General features: G+C 46.2%; 6 protein-coding genes across 6 annotated transcripts; 3 read left to right on the top strand and 3 right to left on the bottom strand.

Annotated features, from left to right (window-relative positions):
- Positions 1-2412: 2412 nt before the first annotated feature.
- Positions 2413-3347, bottom strand: ANOM_003986 (SDR family oxidoreductase; the record flags this gene model as incomplete). Its single annotated transcript, XM_015549243.1, has 4 exons — positions 2413-2484; positions 2546-2645; positions 2721-3255; positions 3311-3347. 4 exons carry the CDS (start codon positions 3345-3347, stop codon positions 2413-2415), a joined length of 744 nt encoding a protein of 247 aa, XP_015406782.1.
- A 1476-nt stretch (positions 3348-4823) lies between these two features.
- On the top strand, positions 4824-5747 carry ANOM_003987 (uncharacterized protein; the record flags this gene model as incomplete). The annotated part of the gene is made up of 3 exons (XM_015549244.1): positions 4824-5209; positions 5275-5503; positions 5556-5747. 3 exons carry the CDS (start codon positions 4824-4826, stop codon positions 5745-5747), a joined length of 807 nt encoding a protein of 268 aa, XP_015406771.1.
- Positions 5748-7883: 2136 nt separating this feature from the next.
- ANOM_003988 (uncharacterized protein) lies at positions 7884-9123 on the bottom strand (the record flags this gene model as incomplete). Its single annotated transcript, XM_015549245.1, has 3 exons — positions 7884-8472; positions 8552-8640; positions 8710-9123. Coding segments are annotated over 3 exons (870 nt in total), but the record flags the coding sequence as incomplete, so codon positions are not given.
- Positions 9124-11743: 2620 nt separating this feature from the next.
- Positions 11744-13406, bottom strand: ANOM_003989 (FMN-dependent alpha-hydroxy acid dehydrogenase; the record flags this gene model as incomplete). The annotated part of the gene is made up of 4 exons (XM_015549246.1): positions 11744-11922; positions 11984-12653; positions 12707-13212; positions 13274-13406. 4 exons carry the CDS (start codon positions 13404-13406, stop codon positions 11744-11746), a joined length of 1488 nt encoding a protein of 495 aa, XP_015406759.1.
- A 1079-nt stretch (positions 13407-14485) lies between these two features.
- ANOM_003990 (3'-5'-exodeoxyribonuclease) lies at positions 14486-15755 on the top strand (the record flags this gene model as incomplete). The annotated part of the gene is made up of 5 exons (XM_015549247.1): positions 14486-14521; positions 14592-14769; positions 14860-15350; positions 15416-15606; positions 15667-15755. 5 exons carry the CDS (start codon positions 14486-14488, stop codon positions 15716-15718), a joined length of 948 nt encoding a protein of 315 aa, XP_015406773.1. The 3' UTR covers positions 15719-15755.
- A 782-nt stretch (positions 15756-16537) lies between these two features.
- On the top strand, positions 16538-17545 carry yphA (tyrosine phosphatase family protein; the record flags this gene model as incomplete). The annotated part of the gene is made up of 4 exons (XM_015549248.1): positions 16538-16754; positions 16836-17004; positions 17057-17252; positions 17306-17545. Coding segments are annotated over 4 exons (804 nt in total), but the record flags the coding sequence as incomplete, so codon positions are not given.
- Between the last annotated feature and the right edge of the window lie 1264 nt (positions 17546-18809).

Here is an 18809-nt window from a genome sequence, read left to right on the forward strand (position 1 = left end):
CGTAATGTCAGGCACTGGCTTTAGTGGCTCCACGATGGGCCCATCGCTGGAACTCTGTCCAACATAGTGCTCCTACTGTGGTATCGGAGCGGGTTGTATGTTATCTCCGTACCCCAGTTGTGAGAATAAAGTGTGACATTGTGGCCATTAAGCCGGCTTCAGGAGAGGTTCTGATAGAGTGCCGGCCGTGCTCTCATCCTCTTGGGTAGAACATACACATTTCGATCGAGAAGAAGACGAAGGATGCCGATCAAGCATACACATCCGAATACACCCGTTCCTGCATAGCAAACCTTGAAAACTGGTATTCTCAAGCCAAGACGACCTGATCAGTAGTTGTGCATACGGAGTAAGGGACCAGTTGTTTTCAGCCGGTTCCTTGCCTTGCCTTGTTTTATTTTATTTTTTTTCTTTTCTTTTCTTTTTCGCTTGTACGGGCAAAATATGCTCGAGTGTGCGTTAAGCTATTTCAGCCACTTCTCAAGCGCTCACCGAGTAGCCCGTGCATACACCGTAGCGAATCTTCAGAGATGCCTATCTTTCTCTCCCGGTCAAGTATTCATTGATCATACCACGTGATACCACACGTGCGGAATAGTATCTATAGAGTCTAGACTATGGATCTTGTAACTCCACGCTCTATTTTTATACCATCACAAAACCCGCAAGGAGTGTCTTGATACAGTTGCATTAAAATAGACTCTCGGCAGATCTAAAAAGAGGCCAAGTGAGACACTCGAAATAAAGGAAAACACTAGTTTATGTCAATATATACGAAGTCGTTCTAGTGTGGAGTTTATACTTTTTTCGCACGGATCAAGCCTCTGCAAGTTTGGGTTGTGTTAGCCAATTCTAGGGATAAAGGATTCCTCACTAGTGCTGATTCTGTTCTCAGGGTCCTCCTAGCAGAGAACAAAATCTATCTGGCCATGTTCATCCTGCAGAAGATAGGTATAGATTTCGTGAAGCACACCCTTACAGCCCGCAAAAAGGGTTGTTGAATGATGAGACGTATTGAAACCATCTCCCACCAGCTTCCACGCCTAAAAGCTGGACATCCGACTCTTGTCAAAAGAATAGAACATGCCAGATGGATTACCACCTCCAACCCATGGAACAACAGCATCGGGAAGCTTGCCAATAATACCCTCATCTGTTGTTGGTTTTTTTTCGCCAATCGCAGATTGAAAGATGCATACAATTGATGGGAAGGGGTGTGGTCCCAGCAACAGAACCAAGGGCATAATGTGTATTCTCGAGGTTTGTGATCCTTACCCGCAGAGCTTCATTGACTGCATCACGTAGGGTACAACTGCCAGTGTCACTGGTAACGGCTACCATCTCAGCACCAAGAAGTTTCATGCAGAACATGTTCAAGGCTTGCTGACGGACAGCCTCAGCACCTATATAAATAGTGTACTTTATTCCAAACTTCGCACAGGCAGTTGCAGTCGCAACTTCATATTAGCCCAACACCAGTTTCAGCAATGAGGCGAGTTTAATTCGGCTGTTGAGCCAGGAGGATCTGATGCAAGGCATTATTGATCTTGTAGCTTCTAGTATGGTTGAGATCTTCTCGTTTAATATAGATATTTACACTACCAATATGCTCAGTAAACTATTTGTAAAACAGCGAGGGCTAGGTTTACCGATATAAGAGTTGTAGGAATGATATTCTTCCCAAAAACTATGATCATGTTCTGCTTCTTCGAAGCCTCTGTCTAACTCGGCGAGACAGAGAGCTTCACATTCAGTGGCGCCTGCGTAATAGGGGACTAGTTGGTTATCACCGGCCAAAGCAAGTATTGAGTATCATGATAATCCATATGTGAGATTGTCCAGATATTTTTCAACGTAATCATTCACACTATCAAGCAAACAGGACAGACTATGTTGCCAAACTACGCGCATACTTTGTAGGCTTGTCTTCTATGCGAGACCAGGCCAGAGAGCACATGGTCCCTGGTATTCGAAAGCAGTGCCCTCATCATCAGCCATTGTTCACCATGAAAGCTTGCCATTTTCGGGGCATCGTGTTGAGTTTGAAGTTGGTGTATGGCCCAAATGAAAGTATGCATTGCGTGCAGAGAATTTGAAACGACGCGGTCTTTTAATCTGGATGTTTGATGTATTTATTATGAGAGTGTCCTGGTTTGGGAGTCATTCTAGGGGCTAGATCTCCTACCATGTATCTTCAATCTCTTTTATAGACCTAATATACAGCTTTGCCAGTCGAGAATACAAATTTGGAGTTTTGTAACTTGAATATTCTATCTTCTATGGTTTTGTCTTCTATGGCAACGTATACAAGGCATTCAAAGTACACTTGAAATACTAGTTTCACATGATTTCCATCCGAAGATAGCTACTTTTCACAACTACCAGCCTAGATTCTGCGACTTTACCTCTGGTCTACCATGGTACTTTCTCGCCGAGATAGTTGACAAATTGACCCGGTGAAGTTGACTTTTGTGCCCCCTTGACCTTGAGAGAAGTCAGCATTTCCATCTGAGAACGATGAAGATAAAGCATGCTCAATACACACCTGCTTGATAATTCCTTGGACGGTGTCCTGAACGGTCAACGGAGCTTTCTCTAATCCAATAAATTGCGCATTGCGACTACCCATGTCTGTTTGGACAAGTCTGGTCAAGGTTAGTGTCCACAAAGCTCCCCTAAATATACCGGAAAAGAAGAAGAGGTACAGGGCTAGAACCTACCCAGGGTCGACTAATAAAGCGATCAACTTCGGGTTCTCTGCCTCAATTTTCCTGACCAGGTAATTGCCCGCCACCTTGGACATGCCATAAGCTGTGGCCATGGAGGGGATGCGTTCGATCTCATCAAGGCTTGCCAGTAACGTAGAGGTGTAGACGAACTTGGGCTGGCTGGCATTCAGCAACAATGGTGCTATAGCCCTGAACAGCCTCAGCGGTCCGAGGGTATTCACTTCGAAGTGGGAAAGTACGTCCTCATCCGTCATGTCCACCACCGGGCCCCAGTGGTTGCAAATCCCTGCATTGGCAAGGACAATGTCAATGTGTTCAATGTGATGCTTGGTTTGGAGTTCGGCAATGGCCTCAGCGGCGCTCGATGGGATGTCAAGGCTGAGCGGTACGAGAATCAATTGGGAGCCAGAGCCCTTTGGCAAAGAACGTAGCTCCTTGGTGTTCTCCTCTGAGACATTTCGAATGGCTGCAATGACCGTGGTGTCCGTCTCGCCAAGGTAGTGCGCTGCAAGGCCTTTCCCAATGCCTGTATGGTCGAGTTAGCTCAGGTACACGATCTCTACAATGTGTTCTTAATTCACCTCGATTGGCTCCTGTGATGAAAATAACCTGGCCCATCTTGAGATTCACCGAAGTTAAGTAATATTGGACCCGAGTAATTTACTTTTGTAACGACAAGTGTTCTCTCCAGATCACCCGTCAAGATTGGGAACCAAGACCGCATTTATACAGTATGAGCCAAGGAAAACCAATCTACTCCGAGTATATGCAGCCCCTCTATCGGCATTTTTGCCCGACGCGATCTAGACTAGGGGTGGGGGCCGGCAGCAAGTCCGCATCCCTTCACCGATGATTAAGCGGGGAGTGATGGTTGACATAGTTAACTAACTACACTAATACCATGCTGACAATTGGAAAAGACCCTGATGCCATTCACATCTTCACTCCACATCCCCACTTCCAATCTCCGTCATAATCAGTTCCGCTTCGGCGGCTACCGTCCTCAGGAGCTCCCCGAACCTCTCTGGAATGTTCTTCTACGCTGTAGAGTTTACACAAGATGTTACATATATGGGTTTCATGGGATTTTTGAGTTCCACGGCGATGCGGTCTAGCGCACAGGAAATGAATATATTCAAAATCCACTAAGAAGGAAAAGAAAAAAAAAGTATCAAGAGGCACCTACTAAATCGCAACCCCTCAGGACTCGAAAAATTTCTCGTCATTCGCATTGATCATATTACATAATGAAATCGTTGGTCAACCATCAAGACCTCTAGATGTATAAAAAGGCCAAACAGTTGTGATTATGAGCTTCCCAGACACTCTAGTCACTTGCGTTGAGATCTCTTTTTTGCTTGGATTTCACCTTCAGCGTAAAGCGATATCGCAAGAAAGATTCGGACCCAATCCTGCCATATTTGATCGCTGTTGGGTATCCCATGGACCATACCGGTGCATGGTCAGGAAGGACGAGGCTCCAGTATCAGGTGTTTGATGTGCAGACAGTTCGTGCCCTGACGCTTTGTTCTGGGATTTTCCAGTCTCGGACGGTTCAATATGGAATGGTTTGTTCTTGAGATATGCAAGGTACTTATTATCATATTCAGCAAACGTCAGAAAAATCTCGTGCCGATCCTGCAAAATAAGGGCTTGTCTACAATCAACTGTCAGAGTTATCGAGCTTTGATCGAGATTAAAAAGCAGACTTACATTTTGCCAATGTTGTTCTCTCCAGAGTCATTCATGAAAACCATTTGAGCGCTCTCCGGGTGACAGGCTTAACTCCAATGAGAGCATAAGCATTCTCCTCGCCGTCATCCAGATATTCACCCGTCCGAGCTTTGAACTGGCCTTGGTGAAATTGGCAATATAAACCCTTTTCGAGTAATTGTACAGTTGCAAGCCATGCAATCAAGGCAGCAAAACACGACGCGGCAACACCCCCGACTCCGAAGACCAAAACAAAAAACTGAGCTCTCTCCACCCCCCAACAAAGGGATAATTCCACCATGGTCTAGCATATATAGTCTTTCTTTGTGATTCTTGAGTGGAAATAAATTTGCATACTTGCACATACTGATCACGCCAAAAATGTCTTCTTGCGAGTCATCGCATCACAAGGAGCTACGGGATGCGCTCCGTGCAATTAAGAAAGATGTTGAGGGCCTTGAAACATATCAACTCGATTACAGTCAATTGAAGACTCACCAAATCTACGCCTCACCCATGGATCTGGACGAAAGCTCCAGCGTCAAGCCCAGATTTTTCAGGCCATGTGATGCTTCTTTGTTGATCCATCCTGATGCTACATACGACCAGACATGGTCAGCATATAGTGAATTTGATTCAATCGACCCAAGTTTCAGACGCCCTATCAACTGTGCGCGCTGGGTGATGAGTTATTTCTCTTCTTATATCGTTGCTAGTGCTATCTGTAGCAAAGACTTCATCCTCGACGAGTTATGGTCCGGTGTCAGGTAACTAGCCCCCTGAGTTGCCCGTCCCCGGTTTATTGAACTGGTCTTCTGACACTAGACAACAGTACTAGCGATGAGCCTTGGAGAGGCTTATGGGAAGATGAGTATCCTGAGTATGGGACCATCAAAGCCCATCAGGTCAAGGATCGTTCATCCCCGCACATGAAAGCCATGCTCTATAACAATCTGGATGGCAAGGATGGCGAGCTTCTGCGAGGAGAGATCTTGGTTGCTCTTCGATTGGTTCATACGCAAATGAGACGACGTTGCTTTTTCGAACATATGACTACCCCGGTAACCTTAGCCCCGCCTAGAAAAGTGAAGCAGAAGCTAAGCGAATACATAGGTTCTTCTTTTCTCCTTCATGGGGCCCCAACATGCTCGGGTCATTGAAGCATATTTCAGTGGCATCTCGTTTGTTATGCGAACAACTCCGCTGTTTGATCTCCGTAAGAAGGACGAGGCCTTAGTTAAAACCTTTGGGCAGTGGTACCTTGGAGAGCCGACGGGAAATACGAAACAGCTTTTGAAGCTGTGATTCTGCATTATGCGGCAGGCATAAGGAATATTCATGATGTGATGTAATAATGCATTTTGGGACACGGAATGACTCTGGGTGCTTTGGATGGAAGGGTTGGATTGGATTAGTTGGTCTGTTTGTTCTTCTGGGCTGTCTATAGGTGTAAAAAGGAAACGGTTACCATAATGCTCGCAGTCAGGGTTAGTTGAGATACTAGTAGATCGGTCGCACAAATGGAGTGCACGCCAATAGGCCAGTAGAAATTAACCATGGTCGCAATGCAGGTCAGCGAAAGGGGAGCTTTGAAGATACACGCCCATCGTGAGTTGTCGTTAACTTCGAAAAGACCCTTGCTGCGATAAAGTTACAATAATGATCATCATTCAAGCGTTGACACTAAGCTGGCCGGCCGATGTCATGCTCTAGATATGTCATCACCAGATAGTAAAGCATTCATCCACGGATAGCCATGCGCTCGATACGCATCAGCATGACTTCACCTCAACTAGACCAATGGGGAGCTGAGTACGACCTGAACTTGCAACGCATTGCGAAAATCCACTTTCTTCTCAAGGCCAATAGGGGGAGGTTCCTTAGCACTCGTCCCAAGAGAGAGGACGCGTTCTTCTCCATCATCGTTGTAGCTGTGGCTGGCCTTAGAACATGTACGACTGTGGATAACGGATAGTAAGCAACAACGTCATGTGCCTCAGACGACAGGGTAATGATAGGAGTACCAGGTCCGCTTCTTGAGTCAGTTATAATCGTCATCTTAACCTTTGGGCTGTCTTGGAGAGAGTCACTTTTGCGTTTGGATTATCTGTTCGTTCACCACTTGTAAAAGGCCAAAAGACTATACAGACGGCACCTGCATGTGCACGGGTCAAGCAAATATATAGCGGAATCTACACCATCCTGAATTCGTGGACATTGAAGTAGCCCAGATATATGGACGACATCTAAAATGATCGAATTTACCCATATTAAACATTGAAAAATAAGAGAAGGTCCAATGTGACGAACACTGAAACAAATTATATTTATATCTACTATGTAGTCAACATCCGAAATCCACCCTATATGTAGACCAATCACCGGGTTCTGTCCAGGATTGAACATTGATTCAGTCGAATAGGGCACAGTTATGTTCAGTCTCGTTAGATCTACCTATTGATAGGTTCCATGAGAGAGGAATGGTAGAACCCATCACCTGGGAACATACTATTGTTCCATTATGAGCTTTTGATGTCGTTCAACTCGTCGACAGAGACCCAATGAATGAGCACGAGCCCTAATAGATGCTACAGGTAGATAATGATAGGAATAGATTCTGAATCCCACACTCCAATACAGAACCGGCTATTTACCGTATGCTAAGTTTAGGAGAAGACACGCTGCTCACATACCCGGATCGCTCTTCGTTTCACTCAATTCCATTGCATACTCGTTCAACCTAGCAAGCCCCATTGACCACCGAATCTGTAAGCCCAAGACAAAGAAATGTTACACGCAAGTATTACCATCAGTAATTCATTACATAGTTTAACTCTGACTCATTTCGGGATCTAATCTGATCAAACGGTAGAAACGGATCTACGGGTACTTTTGACTCTTCAATACCACGATTGATATTTACCCGATTGAAAGCCAAAAACAATTAATTCAGCAAAGATTCATGGGCAAAGATTACAAGATGGATCGTGGGACCCAAGTTTTCAGACTCTACAATAAATCCCCGGTTCACATGCGGCATGTGATTTCTGGAAGATTCAATCTTGGATAAGCACTCTTCAGACGTCGGAACAGATCGGAGAACCTTAATTGTTTATCCCCCATCGAGTAATACCCCATTGAGTAATACCCCATATTTCCGATCATTCTAATCATAATCACGATTTGAATCTTTCCCGAATGCCGAAGAAGCATCCATGATGCCTTGTGCTTACCTAGGTTATTAGGGTTATTCTGTCCCTTTAAACTCGGGGGGACGGAGTGACTGATTGGCTGGTTGCCTAGTGGATGATCGACGTCAACGCTTTTTCAGGTGGTGTGATTCTTTTCTTATTCTCGAATCTCCAATCTTTTGGTTGCGATCATGAGATAGTACTAGTATTTACTACGATAGCTTCATAATGGGTACTTGGATATATTTTGATTCAATAAATGTCATCAAATTGTGCATAGATAGCATCACTGAGCATCATGATGAAATAATAAGTATAAGAAAGTAGAAAGACCACGTCAGTGGAAATCAATCATCGCTAAAGTAGAACAAAACAAATAACGCTAGTCAAATCAGTGCTGCTTCTGGTGACTCTGCTGCTTGGGACCTAAAACGTCTTCCAAAAATCCATTCCACAGCTCTTTTACAACACCGGGTTCCTTGGAGCCGTTCTGGGACTTCCAGAGCTCCTCGCCGATACGGGATTTGCCAACCGCCTCGGTTAGCGAGAACGGATCGATATCCACCGAGGTGTTGTCAACAACTTCGGCCATGGGGCTGACTGCGACATCGGCCCCGCCCCCGGAGATAGTGTGTACCTGGGGCTTCATGGGTGGGTTCGAGGGCTGGCTCGAGTTGTAGTTGGTGAAGACATCGGAAAGGATCGGAATCCGAGTATCGGCGGGGCGAACAGGGGCATCAATCTCGTCCATGGATGGCAGGTATGCAAAATCCACAGTGGATGAGTCATTAACGGCCTTCATGGCACGAGAAGTGTTGAATTGGCGGGTTGAAACAGATCTACAAGGGTGGGGAGAGTGATGTCAGCTTCGAGTCCTTTGTACCGAGGCAAGAGAGCAGTTCGAGATTAAGCACTTACTCCGCTGCAGAACTGCCATTGATTCTTCTCATGGCAATGCTGAAAGCACGGGATTGAAGGAAGTCATGGTTGGCAAGGCGCTCGACGAGCTGTATGGCAGCGAAGCGGTTAGTACGGGTTCAATGGGAAGCCATGCTCGAAGCATCAGGGATACGTACCTCACTCTGGCTGCCGCTGGCTCCCAGTTTCCTCTTGTGGCACTCCCTCTGGAGGTCTGCCAAGCTGCGAGTAGCGTACAAAGACGTACGGTCTTGAACGTTGACAGGCTGTGCAGAGTTGACACCGGTGATGTGCAGGCCCCGACGGAGGCAGGGTGTGGCAGTATGTTGCTGGGAGAGCACGCGAAGGGCGCGCAAAGAAGTAGAGCGAGGGGCTGCCATTGGGAAAAGAGTAGCGCGGTTGATGGGTGTTATATTCAAGAAAAGAATAAAGAAAGGGTGCTTTAAAGTTGTGGTGCCCGGAAGGGATGTGGGTATATAGATCCTATTCAAGTAGATCGAGGATGAGAAGATATAACGTAGAAAATAGGTGTAAGATGATTAAAAAGTAGGGAAAACACAAGAGGAATGCGAGAGTATTGAGTAGATGTACAGGAACTGTATGGAAGGGAGGGAAGGAATGCAGTCGAGGCGAGCTCAGTACTTGTACTTCTGAATGCTTGCAGGAACCGTTGGGGGGGAGAGTGAGCTATCCACTTTCACCCTTCCGGTGGACTCTCACGCAGACCGGGGCGGTCTGGGCCAAGTCGGCGGGTTGCTAATAGTAGTAACCCACTAAATTCCCCGACTAAATGGATCGATCGATGGTGTCGCCTGGGCGGGCAAAAAATGGGTATGTATTAGTGTAATTACCGAAACGCAACAGACTATTTTCTTGTTTCTCCAATAGTATTCAGATCTACTCGTCGCCGTTCCAGCAGATCTTCTCGCTTGAACAACTGTATCTCAATAAAAGAAAGAGGAAATGAAAAATGAAAAAAGAAAATAAAATCAAAAAGGAAAAGGAGGGTAGAGGTGGGGTAAAGTGCGAGATTAAAAAAAGTAATGATGGTCGGTTCCATACATTACATATCAGGTCTTCAGCAGGATAAGAGTCAAAGTATGGGGTATGGACACTCAACACATCCGTGGACCTCCAGGATCGGATGTACAAGCATGCATATTCCCCGGCGCTACGGGTGGTAAAACAGCCAATGGATCAGGCAATCCATGAATTTCGATGACTACGACTCGCTACGAAAGGTCAGTTGATGATCACGAAAACGCTTGCCCGTCTCCGAACCTGTGCCATTAAACATTGGTCAGCCCTGGTGCATCGAAGCTTGTTACGTCGGTGTGCCCTGAGGTTCCCCTCTCTTCCCTCGTGCTTCTGCCATATTTTTTTTTTTTTTTTTTTTTTTTAAATATAAAAGTATTTCTAACTGACTTTGGAACACATCGGATGGGTCTAGCGTGGTGTATAGAGACCAATCCAATCACTTCTTTTCTCTTTTCGAAACAGAAAACTCCCTGTCACCCACCTTAAACTCCACAGGTAGGTACTAGTTGTTACGATCTTCCAACTGTAGGACTGGACAGACTACGACTACTACTGCCCTCGCGAGGCACGCCAGATGGTGCTACGAGCAGTGATGAACTCATGAGTCGACGTGGGAGAGTCCTTGGACAAAATATGACACAGAGAAAGCGTAAGCAGGCGAACGAAAGTGGTAATACTAGTAATCGCAGCCCTACAATAGGACGGCACAACATTGGATACTCTCTATCCCAACCTATCTCATGTCGTATGCGGTATGTTCTGCATCCTCGTTTCGTCCGTCGTGCAGTGACGCAATTGATTCGTGAGGACAAATACCGCGGGGAAGTCAGTACTGCCCATACATACATACATAAATTACGAGTACTAGTATGATAAGCGGATCAATGACGAAGCCCTGGAGCTTCCATAATATTACCGAGTTGGGAAGATTCTTACCCTTTACAGGAAGAGTAAATGAATCCCGCCGTCCGCATGATTCATCGAAAGTCCGTCTTAATTTCTGATCCCGCATTGTTCCTCTCAACTGTTGAGACTCAGGCGAGAAGCGGTGAAGTGGGGATCCAAGCGACCTTGTTGTCGATCGGAGTTGGCCCCATTTTCCGGCAGGCTTTTTGATTCCAGAATTAGTCTAAACGACACGACTATTATGGGGACATGACCAAAGCTGCTGTGTAAAGCATAGACTGGGATTCAAGGTACCGCGTTGAGGAGAAAACGGGTGGAAACATCGGGGCAGGATCGAAGGTACGCAGTAATTCGCAGTCTTGGAGGCAGTAGGATTAAACATACGCAGTATTTTAGGGGCTGGGATTAAAGATGCACTGCAGCATACGGAATGATCGACCCCTGGGCGACATGCCATCATTGGGGGAGGGTCACGAGAACAAGAAAGCATTCAATGCCTTGTAATTTGCTGATTGCATGAAGTAATCGATTTTGAGTCTAACCCAATTTCTTTTTTCTTATAGTTTATATTATGTTATTTGGTTTTTGTTTTGTTTCATTTCATTTTATTGGTTCCCATTTTGTTTCTTCAATTACTACCGAGGTATTTTTGTTTACTCCGGTCCCAAGTCGACTCGAGTCCTCACCTCATCAACTCATCATGATCATACACATCCCAGTCAACCTCGCTGTATGTAACCTTCCGCTTTCGGTTTTCGATGATGTGATCAATATAAGCATGATAAAACCTAGTATCTCATTCTTCATACCCTACAATATCATCTACTCTCACATTATTCCTTGCGCCTTTAATGCCTCTACTTGGAAGCTTACCTGGAAACAAGATAAGCACATGTATGGCCGAACCTACCTAATTATTACCTCGTGCCGTATTTGGCATCCCACGTATACTTTTGATATCTATGTCACCGCTGAATTGTTAAAACAACGACGATCGCACTTTAAGCATCCCGATAGCCAGTGATCTACCCCGATACAACTAGGCTGCTTTGGGTATATCTGCATCGTAGCTTAGTATCAAACCTACATGCCGTGATCAAGCAAGACTACTAGTATTATAGGCCGACGGGAAACCTAATCGAACCATCGTGTATCCACGCGAATCAAAGAGCTCGAAGATAAGCATTTCATATTTATTTAATTTTTTATTAGTGGGTCTATACACTTCTGCGGGTATCTCAGAGCTGTTCAGAGCTTGGAGACGTGCAACGAACGTCGCCCTTTGGCAATTTTTCGCGCATATGGGTGCTGACGGGATTCGGGAACCAGGTGGTCAATGTCGGCTGTGTGGACTAGATGTGGACCGGCTTCGTCTAGTGTGGTAATCCCGTTGTTGCGCATAGCTGTTTCTAACTCGTCCCTCATGACTAAGGTATGGTAAGCGATGGTGAGAGACAAAGCGTACAGGGAAAGAGACTCGTCACTTACTCTCTATCAAATGCTCGACACCCTCCTGACCATAGTTGGTGGCGAATAGCATACTGCGCCCCATACCCACTGCAGTTGCGCCCAAGCAGATAGCCTTCAAGATGTCGGTCCCGCGTCTGATTCCACTATCCACGTATATCTCCATCTTGTCAAAGATTTCAGGACAGCGCTTCTGCAGTTCGAGAAGTGTAATGATCGACGGAGGGCTAGTATCAAGGTTTCTCCCTCCATGATTGCTAAGTAGAATACCGTCGAGGCCGGCTTCCATGGCTAAAATGGCGTCGTCTGCAGACATCACGCCTTTGAGACAAACAGGAAGATGCGTATGCTGCCGCACCCACACCAAGTCCTCCCAGGTCAGTCCGGGGTCAATGAAACCGGCCATCACACGTCCTAGTCCACCACCTTTGTTATCATTCTTCGCTTTGGATGGGGCCATCGGTACGGATAAGCTTTCGTCGGCCTTGACACGTTCGTCTGCTTCTCTTTTACCCGGCCAAGCTGCATCAACCGTCACAAATATGGCCTTTACGTTAGGGTTTGCTGAGCATTGACGGAGAAGCGCGGCTGACTTTTCACGATCTCGGTTGACATATAATTGGAAAAAGAAGCTTGCCGAAGGTGCGGCGTCTCTAAGCTCTTCCATTGTGTAAGAGGAGTTATTGGAGATCTGATATACTCATTAGACGAGGAACAACCAATGGGGAAGTTTTCCCAGCTTACTCCCTGCATAATTCCTTGATTTCCACAAGCTCGAGCAATAGCGCACTCGCCATCGGGGTGAATAAGCTTCGCCATTGCTGCAGGACTCACGAATAATGGCAAGCTGCTGTCGACCCCGAGGATTTTAGTCTTCGTATCTACAGATCGGACATTCTTCAACACCCGTGGCCGGAACCAGATTCGGTCGAAGAAAGACTTATTGGCGTCCCGGGTAATAAGATCTGTTGCGGCGCTGGAGTAAAACGCCCATGTCTTTTTGCTGGCTGTCTTTGACGCCACCAGCTCAAAATCGTGCGAATTGATTAAGGTATGCAATGGAGGCTTCTCATGATCAAGGACTACTTTGGGGTTCTCGGCAGGTGGCTGCTTGATCCATTCGTCATCAATCGTGGACTCATCCAGCACACCCATATGCTTTTCTTGGGGCAAGTTCGTTGCCAGAACGCTTGGGGCATGAACTTCCGAATAGGCCTTGGTAGCATCGCGGCCTGCGTATTTCAGGATAACTGCACGATTAAGGTGACTGTGTTAATAATCGTAGCGTTCAAGTACGGATGTGTGCCTCACTCGAAGATCCTCCAGGATGTTCTTCCAAGAATTCTGTCACATCCCACACCTGATTGTCGACAACAATCCAGCAATCCTGCACGGCATTGTGCTCTGAGATTTGCCGAACAGATAGAAGTTTCTTGTCTGCCATCTTGGAAACAACGTGTAGGTTGAACGATGAATGCTGACGATCTTTCAAAATGGCAGAAAAGAGGCGATTTAATGTTCAGATGATAGAAGTTCAGCTTTGCGCAATGCTTACATATAAGTATATATAGTTAAAACCTATATAAAACGGGGAAACGCCGAAGTAGAGAACAAACTAAATTGTTATCGATGGTGTAGAATCAGCGGTAATAGAGACAGACCTCCGCAGATCCATCACAAAAATGCGGAGAATGTAACAATTGCAAGGCTCCACAGCGGCCATCGTCCCGAACGCCCGGGCTAGAAGAGCCCGACCTTAGCACATGGTACAGCTTCGTGTATGTATACAGGTACGGAGAAAGTCCCTTGTAGCCCAAGCATGAGCAAAATGCATGGGATTTTGCACTGTCAATCTCCTATGAAGACAACACATCGCAATGAGTAAGTTGGTACCTCCATATTCCCTAAGGAACAAGAAAGGTGACGGAATCCAATGAGGAATAATGAATTAACGAGAGAATCGGAGGAGCACCGAGATCAATCCCTGATTCGGACACTTCTCCGCAACAATCTACTATCAAATGACTCAGCATTTTCACTAGCCACGGAGGCGCAGCATTCATGTGGCTGATGGTGGGCTGTTGCCAAGAGGTCCACCACTGAAATTGTCTCGCGGATATCGATAGGCACGGGGACTGTTTCAATACAGAAGCTGTGAGGGCAACAGGAAAAGGTATCGTTGTTTTCAGATGCGTGTGGCTTTTGGCGTAGAAAACTTTTCCAGGATACTTGGGAATAGTAATACAGCCTTCTCGGGTTGTGTAAGATTCAGAGGAACCTGCACCGCTTTTTCCTTGCCTCGTTTTTGCCAGCAGCATAGTGGAGGTATGTTCAACACTGCCCAATACCTACATGTGTCCTGCTCCGGTCAAGGCTGAGTAGATTGTCGGTTGCTGTACCTATAACTCACTTGGATGCACAGTACTTTGCAGTAGACCTTTTTTGTCACAGCCTTCTCGCTGTTCTACTCGGAGCAAAAGAGCATTCTCTACAGACACAACCAAATATTTAGCTGCGGCCAATATGGGTGACACCAGTAAACCCTTAAAATATGTCGACGTGAGTTTCCTTTCTATTTTATATATCAGCGTCTCGGTAGCTGATAAGGAGGAAACCTTCGTGTAACCAGATTGGGATCAATTTTAGTGATCCTGTTTTCAGGGGAGAGTACCATGGAAAGCAGGTTCATGAAAGTGACTTGGACGACATCATCCAGCGTGCTCGCGAAGTAGGCTGCGAAAAGTTCATGGTTACGGGTTCGGATGTGGAAGAGTCCCGACGTGCTATCGAAATTGCCCAGAATTATCGTAAGTAGTACTGCTTGCTATATTTTTCTCAACTCATGTAACTCATCTAGCTTAACAATGCCTGGTCCTAACTGACAAGTTCTTGAACAGCGGGATTTTGCTATGCCACAGTTGGTGTTCATCCCTGCCAGGCCAAACTGTTCGATGAGTTTCCGGGTGGTCCGTCGAAGATGCTGGACGAACTGAGGTCCCTTGCACTAGAATCGAAAAACTCTGGATACGCAGTTGCGTTCGGTGAAATAGGTCTCGATTATGACCGACTATTCCTGAGCGCAAAAGAACCTCAATTAAAATATTTCGAAGCCCAGCTGGATCTCGCAGTAGAGATACAACTGCCCCTCTTCCTCCATTCCCGGGCTGCTAGCGAGGACTTTGAGCGGTTACTGGCACCCAGGCTTGAGAAGCTTCCCAAGAAGGGTCTCGTTCACAGTTTTACCGGAACTATGGAGGAGATGAAACGCATGGTTGCCCTCGGTTTGGACGTCGGTGTCAACGGTTGCAGCTTAAAGACGGAGGAGAACCTGGAGGTGGTGAAGGCTCTACCTCTGGAACGACTTCAAATAGAAACGGATGGCCCGTGGGTATGCAAACAGCCTGTTTCCCTACCATTCGTTTGGAATTCATTGTTGACGGTGCTTCCTTATAGTGCGAAATCCGCCCGTCTCACGCATCCTCCAAATACCTAGAAGGTGCACCGACACTACCGAAGGCTGTCAAGAAGGAGAAGTGGCAAAAGGGTTGTATGGTTAAGGGTCGCAACGAGCCTATTGCTATCGCCCATGTCGCCCACGTCATTGCCATGGTTAAGGGAATCACTGTTGAGGAAGTTTGCGAAGCGTGAGTATTTCCCAAATCAACCGGCCTCCCAACCATAGATGCTAATCCCTCGCGTTCTAGTGCCTGGAACAATTCAATTAGAATGTTTGGACTTGGAGAAGGAACATCGTAGCTCGGTCCCTATCTTTTCCAAACAGAGCGCTTTATTCATGCTTGACTTTGAACTTTTCTTGATAGCCCAATAGACACAGACCTCGGACATCCCTTGCCAGTCTTGCTTTGCTGTGATCATGATAGATAGATGAGTCTGGAATTTGTCGTTACTTTACGGATCCCCGGATCTCCCCGAAAAGGCCCAAGGCCCCAACCATGGTTCGAGAGGGCTTTCAGGGCTGCACCTGGATCTGGAGCCGCCTATTGAGCACGAAACAAGCGAAAACTTAGAACTGATGACCACTTAACTCCACGGCGTTGCTTCGGAATTAGGAGTATAACATGGGACCTGCAGACGCTCTTTGTTCTCCAAGAGTCCAAGCTTCCCGTCACAGAAGTGGATAGTCATACACTTTGTCCTTCAATAAATCTGTCGCCCATTATTATTTCCCTGCAAAACTGGGGCTTATTTGTTCTTTTCATTAAAGCCGGCTGCTTCCTGGTAGTGGACTTTGACGGCAAAGGTCTACAAGAGCAACTTTTCTGCTCCTTCTTTTTTCCATCAGCTCACCGCCCCGAAGCTGCAAAAGTGCAACAGTTGTTTCTTTCTCCACTCCCCCAGACTGTTGGATTACTGTCTCAAAAACTCCCTTGTTTCTTGCTCGTCCTAGCCTAACAGCTCTTTCGACTTTAAACTCGTCAAAATGTTTGTCACTCAAAGATCTTCGCCTGTCTGAAACTCCTGAGACAGACTTCATCAAGTCTCTCCCAAGTTTTATAGACCACCCCGTTATTTTTTGCTGGACGACTTCTCAGCACTTTCCAGGCTGGGAATAGGCCTCTCCTCCGCTTCAAACTGGTTGGAACACTAGAGGGTCTTGTTTACTGTCCTTGCGTGCCGAGCACCTCCGCCCGGGAACGTCGGCCCCTTCTATACTCGAAGGTCTTTGAGGCATACAGCGATCTGCTGCGTTATTCAATAGCCATGGCTAACATGGCCATGGTTATTCCCCTGGCGCAGAACACCTCCAGCAGCTCTCTTGTCGGTCAAAATGGTGAGAATCTTTCTATTGATACAACGAGGGTTTTCTAGCGAAGCCCACATTCTGTATTGCTTTCGAGCTGACGTACGTCAGGTTGTGTGACAGAAAGAGCACGCCTTAAAGGCTCATTGGCAGAATCCGAGCGAATGTACCCTGAGTTACCCCCGAATTTTGGGGAGGTTGTCGAAGGAATCTATCGCAGCGCATTTCCCAGCCCTTGGAATCTTCCCGCGCTCGAGAACCTGGGTCTCAAGACTATAATGTCAGTGGCATTTCTATGCGTCGCGTAGATCATGTGTTAACATGCTACATAGCACTCTCGTCGAGGAACCGTACGGTGTGAGTCATATGAGTTTTCTTCGCGAGAACGGGATCGCGCACTTTCGCGTTATCGTTCAAGCAAACAAGGATCCCGAAGAGAAGACCCCTGATCATGTAATCAATGGTATCCTTGAAATTCTCCTCAACAAGGCCAATCATCCGATTCTTATTCATTGCAACAAGGGAAAGGTATGTGGCGGGTCCTTTGTGTTACAGTACCTGCTCTAATTGATCATGTATAGCATCGCACTGGCTGCGTAGTAGCTTGCTTCCGAAAGGTTCAAGGTTGGAACTTGCGCGAAGTCATTGACGAGTATTTAAACTACTCTTGGCCAAAGTCAAGAGCTCTGGATGAAAGGTTTATCGAAGCGTTCGACGCAACCAAACTCGACCAGGTGGCTAAGGATTCTGGTGCCAAATTGTGGAAACCTATCGGTAACCAGAGAAATCCAGAGCCCTATGTGTTGCCCTCCACATTTTGACAGGTAGCTCAGTTGCCCGAACCTGTTAACCAGCACGACTTATGACACCTGCTACCCCGAGAAAGAGATCTACGGAATTTTTATACAAAGATCAATGCATTTACATGGAATAAAGAGCGCGAGTTTTAAGGGTTATTGTGCCTTAATAGAGCAGCTGCTTTATACTCTTGCTATATCTGATGTTCCTTTCACTTGAAACTTGCCGGTCAACCCCTGGCGTTCAATTTTCCGAGTATGCTGGACTTGCTTCTCACACATGTGGCGTTTTCTATTGCTTTTTCATGCCACATGTGTTCACCATGATCATTCGATGTCTGAGCCGGGAAATGCCATGTGTACTACTGTACTCACATGGAGTGGATATGTCCACAATATGCACCTGCTGCTAACAACATGTGGATCCTGAGATAACGGATTTCGGGTTGCCGATTGCTTCTTCCTTTCTGGTATATAAATAGGGTATTATTGTAAATAATCACAACCTTGCTTGTCTTGTTCCATCTTTCACTGTCCTCTAATAGTTCACGTAGACTCGCCATATAATATATAGGATAAACCTTACACTGACAGGCCAAGTTAGGAAGCCATCACAACTGGTCACCCAACATATCATCGCTTTCTCTACCATAAGGCCCCTCGGCATCGATGACAGAGGATATACATGAAATAGGCAATGAAGTTAATACATAATCATCGAAATGATCTGACACAAGCATTTCATCGTCGCTTAGTGGATCTACGTAAAATGAGTTGCCTGTCGAACCACATTGCCTGCCGTGGTCGGTTTCCCAGGAGGAATTTGGCGTTGTATGGCTATACTCCAGGCAATCAAATTCACTTTTCTGACTTTCCATTATATCGGAGTAAACCGAAGTGTTTTCCTCATGCCACATTAAAGTGCTTGTTTCGTCTGGTTTGTATACTTCAATATCTCCATTTGTGCCTAGATAACAGTCTGATGTTTGTGTTTCGTCGATGTCCCAGTCGTCGTGGAATTGGATGTTCTCTTCGATGTGTTCTTTGGTTGCGGTGTATCTCTGAAGCAGCGAAACGCTGCATGGCCTAGGAGTAGGCCATAATGGGCTTAGCTTTCGCGAAGCTTCAGGCTTATAGAGTTTCTTTTGGGCAATGCACCAAAGGGAGGTCATTATTGTGGTTTTCAGATCCAGAACCTCAGGAAGAGAAGATAAGCCGTCAAGTCGACGGCGTTGTAATTTCTCAAGGGCAGCGGCTTTATCTTGTAGCGATTTGTTTCGTGTAGACT

The sequence above is a fragment of the Aspergillus nomiae genome (genome assembly GCF_001204775.2).
Source record: "Aspergillus nomiae NRRL 13137 chromosome Unknown contig00139, whole genome shotgun sequence".
NCBI classification, from domain to species: domain Eukaryota; kingdom Fungi; phylum Ascomycota; class Eurotiomycetes; order Eurotiales; family Aspergillaceae; genus Aspergillus; species Aspergillus nomiae.